General features: G+C 44.3%; 1 protein-coding gene across 1 annotated transcript in view; it reads right to left on the reverse strand.

The window, feature by feature from the left end:
• Positions 1-18,050, reverse strand: part of SUPT16H (SPT16 homolog, facilitates chromatin remodeling subunit) — a 246,013-nt gene that overhangs the window by 101,338 nt on the left and 126,625 nt on the right. Inside the window, exons 9-10 of the mRNA XM_078644840.1 lie at positions 17,965-18,038; positions 16,386-16,498 (exon numbers count right to left, since the gene is read on the reverse strand). Coding sequence (XP_078500966.1) covers positions 16,386-16,498; positions 17,965-18,038 — 187 coding nt within the window. The remainder of the gene's footprint in view (positions 1-16,385; positions 16,499-17,964; positions 18,039-18,050) is intronic.

Consider the following 18,050-nt stretch of genomic DNA (forward strand, 5'->3'; position numbering starts at 1 on the left):
CCTTGAGACTACCAAGACTGGGACTCCCACGAGCAGTGGTTCTGCTCAAAAAGCAACACCCCTGGTGCCAGCCAGAAACCGCGAATCCAGCACACACTTCACCCGCCCAGCCCGACCCATGCCAGAGTGGACAAACCCTGAGGACGTCCCCCCCGGCGATTGTGACCTGAAATCCAGTGCCCAAGGACCCTCTTCGACGACCCAGACGACACCTGCAGCCTCACAACCAGGGACCCCTCCAACCGCGACCAGCAGAGTGTAAGATTTCCCGACGTCAAGACACACCCCTGCACCCGGCGCCCCACGGCCCCCTGTACCCAACTCCGGGGTGCCTACCTATCCTCCAAGATCCCAACTTACCCCTCGAAGAGTTGGTTTCTCCTGAAGAATCCCCGTCCCCAAGCCTGCAGCCTTTGTTTATCTTCCAAGTCGTCCATTGAATAACATTGAGCGCCCGAAAGCTCAAAAGCACCCTGCAACCAGCCGCCCGAGTGCCTCTAGCAGTGCAACCTTGGTCCTAACCTATTTCCCCATTTGCCCTAAGCAAGAGCCTAGGAGCCCAGCTCCCACAGCCGCGTGGCCTGCTTGCTAGCTGCCACCGACAGAAGGCCCCCTGCCTCTGATAGGATAACATCTCAAATCAGCTGAACAACGAATTCAGATTTACTCACCTGTTATCAGGAGATAACCTAATGCTGCATTTTTTAGCCCAGCACTGACCCTGAGGAGTAATTTTAACCGTACTTACCAGTAACTTTAATTTCCTTCCATAGGAATCCATTGTCTGGTTTTGACCAGAAAAGTATCAAAGTGTCGATTTTCAAAAACTACAATTATTCTTTAAAAATCGCCTGTATGACAAACGCATTCTTTCAATTGTTTACAGGAGATGCACCAGTGCTGGATCCAGGATCCAACACGGAGTGAGAAAAAGTAACAATAACATTACTTACCTGCTAAGTGAATTTCCTCCCATAGGATAACATTGGTGAGTCTATGTCAACTTTTAAAATGCAATAATATTCCTTAAAAATCCCTACTGTAACCAAAACGCTTTTACTTTACTGTTTACAGGAGATGTCCCAGGACTGAATCTAGGATCCAGTCCTGTGGTTAGAAAAGTAATCTATAAAGTACCTAATTGCATTTAACTAGAAATTCCCATTGAGCTCAATGTTGCATTGTGTTTGAAATTGTGTTGCCTATTGCAACAACTGTAACTATTGTAATCAAAAAGTATACTGCCTATTTGAAAAGTATTTGACAAAAGTAACTCATTCTGAGAAAGTATATTTTGATACCTTGTTGGTTCTAAAATAAAACTATATATTTTGATACAAAACAATTGGCCTAGAGTTCAGCTCTTGAGTGGACGAGACCATTTGCTAACTGAGTGTGTACAACAAATGCTTAACACTGTCCTCTGATACTGCCTTACTGCTCGACTAAGCTACCACTTTAGAGAGTAAGGTTATAACTAACTTTAGCCTCAGCCAAACCTCTGGGGACAGTACATACAGGGCCACTTTCTTACATATATACAGAGCCATATATACGATATGAATGTCAGCAGCCCTTCATGCCAAGAACAGATGCACACTGGTAAGTCGCATTTTCCGTTCGAGGCATGTGGGCTGCTGCATTCATATCTTACAATAGACTGTATAGCAGTATCTCCTCTAGCGGTGGTCACCTGCCCCAGCTGCAGCAGTTTGAAAAAGAGTTTTAAGGACAGCCTGGCCTACAGCAGCTTGCTGCTTTGTTTGCACATCTACACAATAGTGTTTAGTGAAAGTGTGTATGGTAGACCATGTAGCTGCTCTACAAATGTCTTCAAGAGGAATATTCCCTAGGAAAGCCATGGATGCCCATATTTTACGCGTAGAGTGTGCTTTTGGGGGAACTGTTAGAGTGCGTTTAGCTTTTTGATAGCATATTTGAATGCATTTAACTATCTACCTGGCTATTCCTGATTTTGAGATGGGATTACCTTTATGTTGTGGGGAAAAAGCAACAAACAGTTGCTTTGTTTTCCTAAATGATTTAGTTCTGTCAACATAATATAGCAGAGCTCTCCTTACATCTAGTGTGTGTAGGGCTCTTTCAGCCACTGACTGCGGGTTTTGGAAGAAAACTGGCAATTCTATGGATTGATTGATATGGAAAGTGGATATGACTTTTCGCATGAACTTAGGGTTAGTACGAAGTACTACCTTATTTGCATGTATTTGCATGAAAGGTTCTTGAATGGTTAGTGCCTGTAGCTCACTCACTCGCCTGAGAGAGGTAATGGCAATCAAAAATGCCACCTTCCATGTTAGAAATTGTAATTCACATGAATGGAGTGGTTCGAAAGGAGGTCCCATAAGTCTGGGAAGTACTATATTTAAGTTCCAGACTGGTGAAGGTGGGTGCTTTGGAGGGATTATCCTTTTAAGACCTTCCATAAAAGTTTTGATTGGGGGTACTCTAAACAGGGACAAGTGTTGTCTGTTCTGGAGATATGCCGCTATAGCAGCAAGATGTAGCCTTATGGAAGAGTATGCTAGATTGCATCTTTGAAGGTGCAAGAGGTAACAGATAATGTTTTGGATGGAATCATCTGATGGATTGATTTGGTTATTATTGCAATAAATTACAAATCTTTTCCATTGAGCTGCATAGCATGCTTTAGTAGTTGGGGGGTTTGCCTCCTTGATAATGTTCATGCAATCAGGAGGCAAGTTAAGGTATCCAAACTCTAAGACTTCAGGAGCCAGATCACTAGGTTCATCTGATTGGGATCTGGGTGCCTGATTTCTCCATGGTTCCGAGTTAAAAGATGTGGCGAGAGGCGCAGTCTTTGGTGGGGAACTACTGAAAGTTCTAGGAACGTTGTGTACCATGGCTGTCTTGCCCATGTGGGAGCAACCAGGATCATTGTGAGTGACTGCTGGCGTAGTTTGCGTGCCACCAGCGGAATCAGTGGAGCTGGTGGAAAAGCGTACGCAAATCTGCCTGACCAGTTCATCCATATCGCATTGCCCTGTGACAACGGATGTGCGAACCTGGCGGCAAAGTACTGGCATTTTGAGTTTTCGTTTGTGGCAAACAGATCTGCCCCCATTTTTGGAAGAATGGTTGGAGAACTTGAGGGTGAATCTCCAATTTGTGTAGCTGTTGGCTGTGTCTGCTTAGCAGATCTGCTATTTGATTGTCTTTCCCTGGCAGGTGTTCTGCTAGGAGAAAAATGTTTTTGGGAATTGCCCACATCCATATGCTTTGTGCTAGGTGAGACAGCTGTGGAGAGTGTGTCCCTCCTTGTTTCTGGATGTAATACATGGCTGTCATGTTGTCCGTCCGGATCAACACAGCCTTGTTGTACAAGTATTTCTGGAATGCTTTCAGTGCTAAAAATACTGCTAGCAACACTAAGTGGTTGATATGCAGTGTCTTTTGTTTGATTGTCCAAAGCCCTTGGACTGTGTATTGAAGTAAGTGGGCTCCCTAACCTGTCAGTGATGCGTCCGCTGTTAGTACTACTTGTGGAACCGGCTCTTGAAACAGTCTCCCCTTGGTAAGGTTTTGTGGGTTCCACCACTGCAGAGAGTTTAAGCGTGACTGTCTACCAACACTAGGTGTTTTAGTTGTCCTTGAGCTTGGTTCCACTGCCGTGCTAGGCATTCTTGCAATAGACGCATTTGAAGTCGGGTATGAGGGACAATGAATATGCAGGAGGCCATCATGCCTATGAGCTGCATGAACACTCGAGCTGGCAAAGAGTGTTGTGGTTGAAACTTTTGAATGAGAGTCTGCATGTTGGCTATCCTGGCTGGATTTGGATATGCCTTTGCTACTGAGTAATCTATTGTAGCTCCCAGATATTGCTGTATGTGGGAGGGCTGTAGATGTGATTTTGGGTAATTTATGGAAAAACCCAGACTGTGCAACAGCTGGAGTGTCTGAGACGTATGGCTTGCACACTGTGCGTACGAGTTGGCCTTTATGAGCCAATCGTCGAGGTATGGAAACACGTGGATGTGTTGCCTTCGGAGGTGTGCTGCTTCTACCGCTAGACATTTTGTGAAAACTCATGGGGCTGTAGTCACCACGAAGAGGAGAACTTTGAATTGATAATGTTAACCTTCTATTGTGAACCTGAGGTATTTCCTGTGAGCTGGATGTATAGGTATGTGAAAATATGCATCTTGGAGGTCTAATGTAGCAAGGAAGTCGCCTTGCTGGAGTAACGGGAGTACTTGTTGTAGAGTAATCATATGGAAATGCTCTGAGTGTATGTATTGATTCAGCGGTCTGAGGTCTAGTATGGATCTGAGAGATCCATCCTTTTTGGGAATTAGGGAGTATAGAGAGTATACCCCTGTTCCTTGGTGTTGAAAAGGGACTGGCTCTATGGCTCTCTTTTGTAGCTTGGACGCGACCTCTTGTTGTAACAGTGTGATGTGATCTTTGGACATAGGACTGTGTTTGGGTGGTATGTTGGGTGGAGTAGAAGTGAGTTCCAGGCAGTAACCATACTGGATAATTTGTCTCACCCACCCGTCTGTGGTAATGGCGTTCCAAACTGGTAGGAATTGTGTTATTCTGCCTCCGACAGGTGTTGGGTGGTCTGGAGGGAGTGTGATGAAGTCACGGTTTGGTGGCAGTGGAGGCTCTGGTGTTATTGCCGCCACGTCCTGCCCTTGATATTGTTCCCCCTGTCACCCCCTCTGTTGGAGCCTTTATTAAAGGAACTCTGGGTGTTACTTTTGAATGTAGAGGAAGTTTGTGATGTGTTGCCTCTTCCTGAGCCTCTGTAGGAGGAGCGACGAAAGGAACCTTTATGTTGTTGAAACTGCAGTGCGCCCATAGACTTAGCAGTTTCGGTGTCTTTTTTCATTTTGTCTAAAATGGTATCTACCGCAGGGCCAAACAGGAAATCTTGGTTAACTGGTTGGTTGAGGATGGTGGATTGCACCTTGTTCTTAAAACCAGGGATGCGTAGCCACGCGTGCCTGCGTAGTAATACGCTAGTATTAATGGACCTGGCTGATGTATCAGCTGCGTCAAGCGCACATTTAATGGAAGCATTATTTATAAATGTGCCTTCATGTGTGAGGTCAATAGCCTTAGCGCTAAAAGGTTCTGGCAGGTGTTGCAGTAAACCTTCAAGTTGGTCGTAATGTGCACTATCGTAGCGTGCTAATAGAGCTTGTGTGTTCGCAATCCTCCATGAATTTGCAGCCTGTGAGGCTACTCTTTTGCATGAGGCTTCTAATATCTTAGACTCTTTGTCAGGAAGGGGAGCATCTCCTGTTTGTGAGTTCGCTCTCTTTCGAGCATTTGCTACTACTAGCGAGTCTAAAGGCAACTGGGATTTAATGTAAGTAGGGTCTGTAGGGGCTGCCTTATATTTCTTCTCAATCCTGGGATGGAGTACACGTGCTCTGGCTGGGTCTTTGAATATGTCTGGCGCGTGTTTTAGTACCCCTTTTAACAGAGGAAGTGTCCTGACATTTTTCTCAGAAGTAGGAAAAGTGTCAAATAGAAAATCTTCTTCTATTGGGTCAGTGTGCATATCTACATTGTGGTATTTTGATGCCCTATCCAACAGTTGGTAAAAAACAATGCTGTCGTCAGTAGGCAAAGGCTTTGTAGGGTATGGGGAGGTGTCTGGGATGGGTCGTGGTTCATTTGGATCATTCTGGTCATCCTATGTGTCATCCTGTGCATCAGGATCCTCTGGTTCATCAAAATTATCCTGAGGATCTTCCCCCATGTTATCTCCCTCATTATAATCTGAATGTGTAGGAGAGTAAGGCACAAAAGGCATATTAGGAAAGAAAGGAGGAGGAGTGAAAGGCCTTGAGGGAGATGTCCCGAAGTCTTTTCTCTTTGGAGGAACAGGGGAAGGAGTGTCTGTGTCCAATGGGACAAAAAAGAAGGAAAAAAATTGTCTCTTTTTCCGGTGGTAAACTGTAAGGTGTCCTGTTTCAGGGTCTATATACAGTTTAGGTTGTTCCTCACTCACTGGATCAGGATGGAAGAGTTCTTCCTCAACTGTCCGTGGCTTAGGTGCCAATGTTTTTGGCTTAGTGACTTGTTTGTGACTTTTTGGCTCGAGGGCCTTTGGTTGTGGAGCTTTTTTGGGCTCGACTGCCGCTTTCGGGTCGGTGACCTTTTTCGGTTCGACGACTTTGTTTCAGTCGACATCCTTTGTTGGTTTTACTGTCTTTTTTGGTTTGACGACCTGTTTCGGATCGACCGTAGTCTTTGGTTCGATACGTTTGGGCTTGGGCTTGTTTTTTATGCTAGACTACCTTTTTCGGCTCGATGTTTTTGGTAGAGTCAATGGTTTTTTCGGGTCGACGGGCTTTGTAGTGTGATCTTGTTTTTGTTGATCGACACTTTTTAGGCTCAACGGCCTTCTTTGGGTAGAGTGTTCTTTTTGGATCAACGACCCTCTTCGATTCGAAGCTCTTCTTTGGCTCGATAGCTTTCGGCTCGATAACCTTTTTGGGTTGGACGACCTTCTTTGGTTCAACAACCTTCTTCGGTTCGACGATTTTTGGTTCGACAACCTTTTTTGGTTCGACGACCTTCGGTTCGACAACCTTTTTGGGGGTCGACAACTTTTTTGGAGAGAGTCTTGCTCGATCCTGGGCTATCAGAAGGCTTGGTTATGGACTTCGGAGCCGAGCTGGAAGGCGGGGCCTCTGAAGGAGCTAGTCAATCTCGGCTAAGGCCTTTAGGCGATGCTTCGACCAGAACCTTGTCTTTGGGATAAGCGGTGTTGGGGGCTGGGTACTCACTTTTTGCCCCAGCGTGATCTGGTCATCCTTGTCCAACTGGTCCCTTAACGGTGACGATTTCTAGATCAGAGTCAGCCGCTTCAGGGAGGTAGTGTTCATCCTCGAAGATGTTCTCCGGGTCCGGCGCCTGCTGCTGCATCTCTTGCCTAGCGGTCCGTCTATTCCGGATGGTCTTCTTCGATCGGAATTGGGCACACGCTGGGCAATTTTGTTTGTTGTGCTCTGGGGATAAGCACTTGTTGCATACTGTATGTTTGTCAGTACGCGGGAATTTGGAGTGCCATTGTGGGCACCTTCTGAACGGGCTCCTTTCCATCGACAGCAGTCCCACGTGGTGTCGAAAAGGCCCAACGGCCCGCATCAACAACCGGATCGAGATGGAAAGTTAGATCGAGTCAAGGAGTACCGAACGAGAACAATACCGTCGAGGTAGAAGGCCTTTTGGCCTTAGAAAGTAGTTTAGTTTTGGTTCCGAAGTTGGAGTAGAGGAATAACATCCGAACCCAATGGCGGAAAAAAACAATCTAAGGATGGAGAAGATGCCCATGCGCACTGTAGTCCAGGGGAGGAGTCACCTATCTCGTGATACTTCGAAGACTCTTCCAGGACAACAAGGTGCAACCATCCGGACCCAACACTAGGCGGCGATCTATGCTAAGATATGAATTCCGCAGCCCACATGCCTCGAATATTACTTTAGGTAGAAAGTTGAGGTTAGTCCTAAGAACTACTTTGTTTTGATGTATTTATAAAAATGGTTCTTCTACTCTTAGTGCCTGAAGCTCACCCACTCTTCTTAGAGATGTAATAGTTATGAGGAAAGCTACCTTCCAAGTGAGAAATTGCAGTTCACATCTATGCAATGGCTCAAAAGGCAGACCCCTGAGTCTTGTAAGAACGATGTTGAGATTCTACACTGGGAAAGGTGGAAGTCTAGGGTGAATGATTAGAGTCCATCCACGAAAGCTTTAATGGCAGGTACTCTAAAAAGATGCAACTGTTGTCTGTTCTGAAGATATGCAACTATCGCAGCAAGATGTAAGCGTATGGATGCATACGCTTAATTGGAAAGCTGTAGATGTAATAGATAACAAATTATTTTTTGCACTGACGATTGTTATTAGTTACAGTAAATCATAAACCGCTTCCATTTTGCTGCACAGCATGCCCTTGTGGTAGGACGTCTAGCCTCTTTGATGATATTCAGGCAATCTGGGGGAAGATTGAGGTAGCCAAACTCTAGGATTTCAGGTGCCAGATCTCAAGGTTGAGATGACTGGGATCTGGATGCCTTATCACTCTGAATGAGGAGACTGGGAGTGAGATGGAGTTTTGGGTGGGAAACTACTGACAACTCCAAGAGGGTTGCGCACCAGGGTTGACGGGCCCATGTGGGAGCAACCAGGATTAGTGTCAGGTAATGCTGTTCGAGCTTTCAAACCACTAATGAAACGAGTGGGCGAGGTGGAAAAGCGTAAGCAAATATCCCTGACCAATTCATCCATAGTGCATTGACTTTGGACAATGGGTGTGGATCTCTGGATGCGAAGTTTAGGCATTTTGCATTTAGGTGGGTGGCGAACAGATCTATGTCTGGGAATCCCTACATTTGAAAGAACATGAGGAGAACCTGAGGGTGGAGATCCCATTCGTGGATCTGGTGTTAACTACTGAGCAGATCCGCAATCTGGTTGTTTACACTGGGAAGGTGCTCCGCAAGGAGACATTTTGTACAATATGGCCCATCTCCAGATTCTCAGGGCTAATTGTGAGAGCTGGGTCCCCCAAGTTTTTGCGTGTAGTACATTGCTGTCATGTAGTCTGTGCGAATTAGGACAGCTCTGCCTACTTGATGAAGTTGAAAAGCTTTCAACGCTAGACAAATTGCTAGAAGTTCTAGATGGTTTATATAGAGTTGCTTTGTTGAAGAGTCCACATGCCCCGAATGGAAAGTTTCTGTAGATGAGCTCCCCAACCAGTGATCGAAGAGTCTGCTGTTCGCACTATCTGTGGAACTCGGGCGACGAATCCCCGCCCCTTGGAAAGGTTTTTTGTATCACACGACTGCAGAGCGCGATGGGTGCGGCAATCTACCAACGCTAGATCTGATAACTGACCTTGAATTTGGTTCCACTGACGTGCTAAGCATTCCTGGAGGGGACGCATTTGAAGTCTTGCATAAGGCACAATTAAAATGCAAAATGACATCATTCCTATCAATTGCATTAACACTCGAGCTGGTAATGAGTGTTGTAACATTAGAGTCTGCATGTTGCGGATTCTGACTGGGTTGGGACACGCTAGAGCTTTGAGTGTCTATTGTGGCTCCTAGATACTATTGTGTATTGGATGGTTGGAGATGAGACTTGGTAAGGTTTACAGTAAACCCAAGGTCGTGAAGCAGTTGGACTGTCTTAAGTGTGGCATAGGCAGCTTTGTTGCGCGCTGGCTTTTATGAGCCAGTTGTCTAGGTAAGGGAAGACGTGAATGTGCCGTCTCCTTAGATGAGCTACGACTACTGCCAGACATTTGGTGGAAACTCTGGGTGCGGTAGTTATTCCAAATGGGAACACCATGAATTGATCATGCTGGTCGTCTACCACAAACCTGAGGTATTTCCAGTGAGCAGGGTGAATGGGAATATGGAAATAGGCGTCCTTCAAGTCCAGAGTGGACAGAAAGTCACCTTGCTGAAGGAGTGGGAGCACTGGTTGGAGTGTGATCATGTTAAAGTGGTCCAATTGAATATACAGATTCAGTTCTCTGAGGTCTAGTATGGGCCTGAGAGATCAGTCTTTTTGTGGAATTAAAAGTACAGGGAGTATACCCTGATACCCCGATATTGTAAATGGACTGGTTCTATATGGTACCTGATTGCACGTCAATTGGAACCGAGAAACGGTGCCGAACTGGAGCGCAGCAATACACATCATGTCTGACGTCGGTGACCTCACAGATCACTACAACTCCACAATGACCAAGGTCTTTGACCAAGCTGCTCCACCTAAACTCAAATGAATTCCTGACAAAGACAAAAACCCATGGTTTAACGGAGCCCTGAATGAAGAAACTCAGATCATCAGAATGGAACTGGAGACAACATCCCTCGCCCTTCTGCTTTTTCCTTTCTTGCCCCTTCCCTTTGGAACAAGATGCCCCTGAATCTGCGCACGACCTCAGTACACATCTGCTTCCGCAAGAGGCTGAAGACCTGGCTTTTTGCAAACTAGTTGTCCGTATCTCGTCAGAACCGTCTGCAAGCTCCATGAGACTCTTTGGATGTGATATGTGCGTGTTACAAATGCCTTTGACTTGACATCCTAAACTACTTCGGAAAGCTAGAAACTCCTAAAACAAAAGTATTCTACAATCTAAAAAAAGACTTCTTTAGATCAGAGCTAGACAATGCCAAGAACAGACCAAAGAAACTCTTTGAAATCCTAAAACCAGAATCTAACAAAATGGCCATATCCTCTCTCCTGACATCGAAATCACAGCTTGGCAACAAAGAATTTTCTTCACTCTTCACAGCAAAAACAAACTCCTTCCAACTCAAGCTTAACAAGGCAGCAACTAACTCAACCACCTCAAAGAACCTTCAAGCTGAAAACCCAGAACAACCAGAGTTACTTTTACCAAAAAATAACTCACAGGTCCACGTTCAAACTTTACGATTCTAATCACATCTCCAAAACTTTAGAAACCACTAAACTCAACAACTACTTCAATGACTCAGTCCACGCTAGCACAAGGGCACATACCAGACTGCCTAAAAACGGATAAAGTCCCCACTATACTAAAGAAACAGACAGCAAACCCCTCCGACCAACAATTTCTGACCCATAACCAACATTCCCATGCTAGCCAACGTCCTGGAAAGATGTGTTCAACAACAACTGAACCAACACATCATTGACTTCAACCTTCTGAACATCCACCAATCGGTGGTCAGACCAGGCCATAGCACAGAAATAGCCATTCTGCATATAGTGGACGACGCCCTCCTTGCTCTGGACCGCAATTAAACCGGTCTACTAGTCCTGCTCGACCTGTCCTCAGCCTTCGACAAGTGTAATCACAACAAAATTCTAATAAGACTAGAAAATAGGATGGGTTTATCTGGAACAGTCCTTCAATGGTTCAAATCGTTTCTGGAAAACAGAACTCATTCGTTCATGGTGAACAAAAATATTTCCCCCTCCTCACTGAACCCTCTAGGAGTACCACATGGCTCTACCCTATCCCCCACCCTATTCAACCTATATGTCGAACTACTGCAGCAGCCGAACATAGCCTACCACATGGACGCGGACAACACTCAACTTTACATCAAGATCTCCTCCATTGAAGACATAAAGACGATGAACTTGGCACTCGAAAATACCGTCCACTGGCTACCAGCCACCTTCCTCAAGCTAAACTCGCAAAAACAGAATTTCTTCTCATCTCCCCCCCCCTAATAACTCCCAGGAGACAAAGGAATGGACCAAGTTGATCACTGCACTGAACTACATGCCAACTCAGGTGGACTTCACCAAATCACTTGGAATTACACTAGATAAGAACCTTAACATGTAAACACACATCCACCTGTTAGCTAAAAAAGTACACTTTCACCTCCGCTACCTTAGGAAAATGAAACCCTTCATCGAGAACCTGGACCTCAAAACTGCAGTTCAGTCCTTAGTCATCTCAAGGCTTGAGTACGGATGCACCACCCTCGCGGGGCTTCCCAAAATCTCAACCGCCCCTTAAAAAGCCTGTCTCAACGCCACAGCAAGTCTACTAACAGGATCTAGGAACTTTGACCACATATAGCCACACCTGAAAGCACTCAACTGGCTACCTTATGATGCTCGAATCCACCTAGAAATTGAATGCACCACTCAAAGCGCTTCACCACAATACTTCCCACTAACTATCCCAAAAACTCACCTTATCTGGAGGAATCAGACATTCTAGGAGCGTTGATAACTTACTCCTGAAACCCTCTCGTTTCAACAAGAAAAAAACCTGACCGAGCATTCCTTATGTGCAAATTACTCCCGTAAAATATCACAAGGACCGTTCCTAGTCTACACATTTAAACCTGCCTCTTCTATCCCTTCAAGGACACCCTCGCTGCTCATGACCGTTTGCTCAGAAACACTCTAACGCCTGTGACCCTCCAAACTTTGTAAAAATTTGCTGATCTTGTGTATGCTATATTTTGCTTGTTTTCTTCGTACTGTGCCCTCATTGTAAAGCGCTCTGATACCCTGCCCTGGGTCTGGTCCGCGCTATAGTAAACTAACAATTAAAAATGAAATAAACACCCGAATCAGATGGCGAAAAAAACCATACCCAACATTGGAGTCGATGCCCATGGCACTATCACCGAAAGGAGGAGTCTCCTACCTAGTGACTGGAAAAACTTTAGAAGAAAAACAAAGTGCAAACATCTGGACCCAACACTAGATGACAATCTATGCAAAGCATATGATCTAGAGCTCATATGCCTCGAACATTTGTTTCGGGCATGATGCCTGTGTTTTGGTAGATATTTCTAACATTTTAAGACCTAGGCTTAGCAGAATAATTTTTTTCATGATTGAATTTTCATATTAATTCTATTATTTAGAACACCTACCCATTTTCTTATTCATTTTTAGAGCAGTAAAGCTTTAGTGGTTTTCGAAACGCTTGCTCATCACTATTTTTCGTGAATATTATAATCTTGCTATTGCTGTGGTCATATACAAAAACACTAGAATTAACAGAATTGTTACTCATACAAAACAAATTTAGGAAAGGATACGGAGGTATACATTGTAGGAAGCTGGCTTGTTATGAAATATACCACCAAGTGGTTATATAGTGCAAAGAGTCCAGAGATTACCCCAGAAGTGTTAAGGGCCCAATGTAAACCTAAAGTGCTTTATTTGTGGTAATGTGGTCAAGCAGCCTAAAGCCAGTCAGAGACCACACCAGTGTTAGTAGGTTTTCATGGGGCACCTCTGAGGTGCCCTCTAGGTACATAGTTTAATAAATACCACACTTGTATCAGTATGGGTTTATTAAGAGGAGCTGTTTGGTACCAAACACTCTTAGATTCAGTGAAGCCATCATGGTGCAAGGGAACTCTAGTGGTCACGTTTCCATTCCCATGTACTCTCTGTGGCCTCACTGGCATGTACAATATTAAGGATAGACTTAAACATTGTAGATGCATATCTGCTCATGCAGATATGCCCACACCCGAGATATAGTGCACCATGCCTTAGGGCTTGAAAGGCCTGCTAGAAGGGTGACTTACCTAAATCTTAGGCAGTGCTGCTGGACATGGCATGCATACAAGTAGTGCCACGTCTACTGTTATTCAATGCACCAAGGCATGCAAGCTGCCACAGCATGGCCTTGGGGAGAGATCCCCTAGGGCGGTACAATTCATGCTGCAGCCCTTAGGGACCCTTTTTAGCCTACAGGCCCCTGGAACCAGGGGCATCTTTTACTAGGGACATATATGCAAGCCAGTGGTGGACCAGTTTTAGGGGAAGAACACTGGTACTGAGAATCTGCTTAGCGGGTACCCAGTACCCTACAGTCAAAGTTGTATCAGAAACCAGCCAAAAAGTGGGGGGTACTGCAACAGAAATCCACTTTCCTACATACATCATTCAACACAAAGCTTAGAAAGTAATGTATCGTGGACAAAGAACTAATATCAGACAGTTATAAAACATATGTATATGATCTGCACTAGATGCATCTAGAACAGCAATGTGTTGATGAAACACATTTGACTATAGCAGAAAAATAAACCTGATTCAAGCATAAAAAAAGCTTCCCACGGTATCCTGCACAAGTAAAGGTCTTGTACATAAATGAAATCTGCATTGCCGGATTTGATCTTCTGCACTAGCCACTCCTGTACGAAACTTTTATTAATTCTTGTGACCAGGTGCCATTATCTGGCTCTAAATTGGATTAAAATTGAGAAACTACAATAACTATATTCAGAATAGATTTCTTTCACGTAGTACAAACGGTAATCTCATCTACTAAAGTAATAATAATAATAATAATAATAATAATAATAATATGAAACTTATAACGCGCTCAGCTTACCCGGGGGCATCCCGGCGCGACAGACCAAAAAAAGGAGAGGCTCGATTAATCACTACTGTGGAAACAAATAGGTTTTAAGAAGTTTCCTGAATAGTAGGATCTTGGGCTCAGAGCGAATCTTGAAGGGCAGAGAGTTCCACAAAGTCGCCACCTGCACCGAGAAGCGCCTGCCCCCAGTACGAGCTCTCCTAACTCTCGCTGACTGCAGAAGGTGTTTTTGGTCCGAGCGCAAAAGGCGTGGGGGTTTATAAGGACGGGCCATATTAAAAAGAATGGGGGGGCCTTTGCCATGTAAAATTTTATGGGCCGTACACAACGCCTTAAATTTCACCCGCTCCTTCACGGGGAGCCAGTGAAGCGCTTTGAGGGCCGGGGCGGCAGACTGCCTTCTAGGAATCTCCATCAAGACTCTGGCAGCTGCATTTTGCACCTGTTGGAGGGTTTTAAAGGTCGCTTCGGGGGCGCCAAGAAACAGGGCATTCCCATAGTCGAGCCTCGATAGGATTAAACCACGTATCAAAAGCTTCTTAGCTGGATCCGGAAGCAGTGGTAACACCTTTCGGGCTGACTTCAGTAGACCGAAGCAGACCCCCGCGGTCTTCCTGGCGTGGGTCCTGAAGGACAGATCTTCCTCCAACCATACTCCCAAGGACTTTATCTCCTTCTTGGGGGATGGTGGATCACCAAGAGACCGGGGCCAACAGCTAGCAATAATGGAGGGACTGGAGTTACCCAGGAGCATCAGCTCAGTTTTTCCTCCATTAAGCTTTAAAGCAGAGTTGGAAATCCAACGGTAAACATTGGCCAGGCAGTCATGTAGCACCTTGGGTTGGTCCGCCAGCTGAGTGAGGCCCACCACCAGCTGAGTATCATCAGCATAGCTGATGATCTTCACTCCTGAAGGGGCTACCACTCTTTCAAGTGGAGTCATATATGTATTAAATAAGGTAGGGCTCAGCGATGAGCCCTGCGGGACTCCACATTGAAGAGGGAATAGGGAAGTATTTTACACCTACGAGAAATGGCTTGCAATGTATAGTAAAATAAGTCAACCCTTTACTTTCTGATCTCAGCTGTTCATATCTCCAAAATACAGGACTCAACCGATTCTTATTAATTGAAAATCCAAATTTCACTATAGTGCAGTATGGGAAATCAGAATATCTGTAATAAATCAGAGACATGCTGAATGGATCAGCTGTTCAAGGCATTCAACTAAGAATGCCAAGCTAGAATCTTCAGAGTGTAAACGCAAAAGAAAATGTCCTCATGTATCCACAAGAGTAAATTGTTTTAGATGCAGTGGAATAACTGCTACAAAAGTACGTTTTGATATCAAGAGGAGAGTTCAGTAAGGACACTCAGATCACTTTGTGTCCTGTTCACGTTCCTCTGTTTTACCCAACACAAACGGTCACATAATCATTTGCTGTAATCCAAATTTAAACAAAGTGGATAAAACTGTATGAGGTACTAAGCCGAATGTGTATATTCTGCCAATGCCGATTTACATTTCTACTAAATATTCACAGCATAACGAGGGGACTAGTTGAAGCAAGCGAGCCAATGAAAGATCAACAATGGAGAAAGAAGGCGAGTCCAGCCTGCATTTTTAAAGGAATCTCAGGCCCATTTTACTGTTCGAGAACATGGACAAATCCTCATTCCAGGCTCAGTGTTGACGCAGTCTATTAAAAGTACCTAGTGTAAGCCCATAAAGGCAATGGGATGTTAACGACACTGTGCACCAAAAGAATAGAGATTAAGCTGTACTCATATGGTTGCTTGGTATCTGACACCAAATAAGAGGATTTGCTCATGCACTACAATAAGATGCATACAGATATAGGCAGGCAGGCTGAGGCCAAGATGCCTTGGGCACACTTCATGAATGTATGGCTGTAGGTGTGGCTGTGCATGGCTTATTTCATCTCAGAGCGGTCCTCCTCATCAAACACAGGCACTAGGAAGGCATGATTTAATGGGCCTATGTGATTCACACAGCCTATCTTTCAAGTGTGCTTTTGGCAACTTACCTAATTTGTCAGCATGGGTTGGAAGGAAGATGGACCAAAATGCTCTAGTAGGATGCAGTGATCACTAGTGAAAACTGTCGTGTCACCAACTTCTTGCATCTCCTCTCAGCTTAAAACTCGTCACCCCTCTTCTGCCACACCTTGCTTCCTCTCGCTCTGTACCCTCCTACACATCTGCACAAGGCTCTACCATAGCCACTCCCCTACTGCACTGTCCTACAGTAATATTTTCTTCTTAGCCCTATCCTCCGCCTGCCCACTTTAGATCAACTATCCAAAACACCAGATGAATGCTTGTTCAACAATAACTGACATATCGTGCAACGGTCGAATGGAAAACAATAATGGGAATCTTGCCTGCCTACAGTTTTGTTAACTTAAATGTTTGTATATTTAGCATTTTACTCCTCAAATGTACTTGTTATTTAATACACAAAGATTCCGTACATACCTCGTTGACAAGCACAGTGTCACCAAGGAATAATGAGTAGGTCTTCTCCTCTGGTTTTTTCCCCTCCTTGTTGGTCAGATCGGACAGACCCAGATTGATGCTGAAAACCATTCCTGGGGACCCAGAAGTGCAGTGTTATTCAAACGAACTGCATGAGTTTTAGAATGGAAGAATAAGGTGATTCAAAGAGCTGAAGAAGCACTAGAATAAATATTTAAAGAGAGAACGGGGCTTGTAAGAACATCCCTGCACCGGGGAACGCCTAATTAAGAAGCCACAGACTTTGTTGACTATGCAGCAGACCAGCTCACTGATGGTGTGCCGCCTCTTTCCTCAGAACTGTGGATCAAAATTTGGATATGGATAGATAAGGGGAGAAGAAGAATGGGAGAGAGGAAGAAAGGGACAGACGAAAGGGACAAATAAGGAAGAAAAGTGAAAGAAAGGAAGGAAGGAAAGAGAAAGAAAGAAAGGAAAGGAAGTAAAGAAGGAAGTAAAGAAGGAAGTAAAGAAGGAAGGAAGGAAGTAAAGAAGGAAGTAAAGAAGGAAGGAAAGAAAGGAGAAAAAATAGATCTCATGTCAAACTGATTGGTTAGGACCAGGAACAACCTTCAACAAAACCAACTTCTTTACTAGCACAGCCCAAAGACAGAAGCCACAGGTATATATGAAGCTCAATGAGAACTTTAAGAGGAGTCAACCACAGCAAAAAAAATAAAAAACTTTTGAGTTACATTCTGTTGGCTACAGGAACTTTATTAGCAAACTGGATTCAGAAGTGTGTCCGGGAGAACTTATTCCCACTTAATGCCAACCATGGAAAGACAGTATTCCCTGTATATTTGCCTTTACTTTTCACATAAGCAGCTCAAATTAATTATTCATTTTTTGGATGCACCAGTGCACTTGTATCGACTTAGGTTAACAGACCATTTAAACATGTCCTAAATTATTAAAATCTTATCTCACAAAAGCAGTCACAACCATACAAACATTTGTTCCTCAACCATTTAGCGAAGTAAATAGTTGGCCAATACCCTGTCAATCACTTCAAATAATATTAGACTTCGAATCAGTCATTGGAAACAAGAATGCAACAAGTTACATAATTAGTAATAAGAAATTTTTTAATAATAAATACATGCTTAACAAATTAACTACATGTGATGTAAGCCTCGATTTCGTGTTATGCCCAAGAACTACCTCGCATACAACATCTGCTCCGATCATGCTCTGTAACTAGTAAACCTTTGTCTCTTCTACTTATATAGCGGGTAAATCCTGGTCATCTCACTATTGTAAGCACCAACTTCATTTTCAGGACCCACATTCCATCAGTTGTGACATACAAGTGTTAAATATAATCTTGAGAAGGGCACAGAGCTACGCATTGATCACAATCACTGTGTTTTAAACAGTTAAATGACCGGCCCATGGCACCACGACTAAAGTGAAGCTAGGAAGCAAACACGCCAAAGCAGGAACGACATACCGGGTGACAGGATGAGCAAAGACTATGATCAAAGGGAGCACAACATTTGGGGATAGGGATGGGTGGTGAATGAGTCACTGTACTTACCCTTCTTTAGCTGTAAATTATTCTTGCTGTTTATAACTAAGGATCCTTCCCGGAACTCAATACCCATAGCAAACCTGTGAAGGCAT

Source organism: Lissotriton helveticus, chromosome 5_1 (assembly GCF_964261635.1).
Source record: "Lissotriton helveticus chromosome 5_1, aLisHel1.1, whole genome shotgun sequence".
NCBI classification, from domain to species: domain Eukaryota; kingdom Metazoa; phylum Chordata; class Amphibia; order Caudata; family Salamandridae; genus Lissotriton; species Lissotriton helveticus.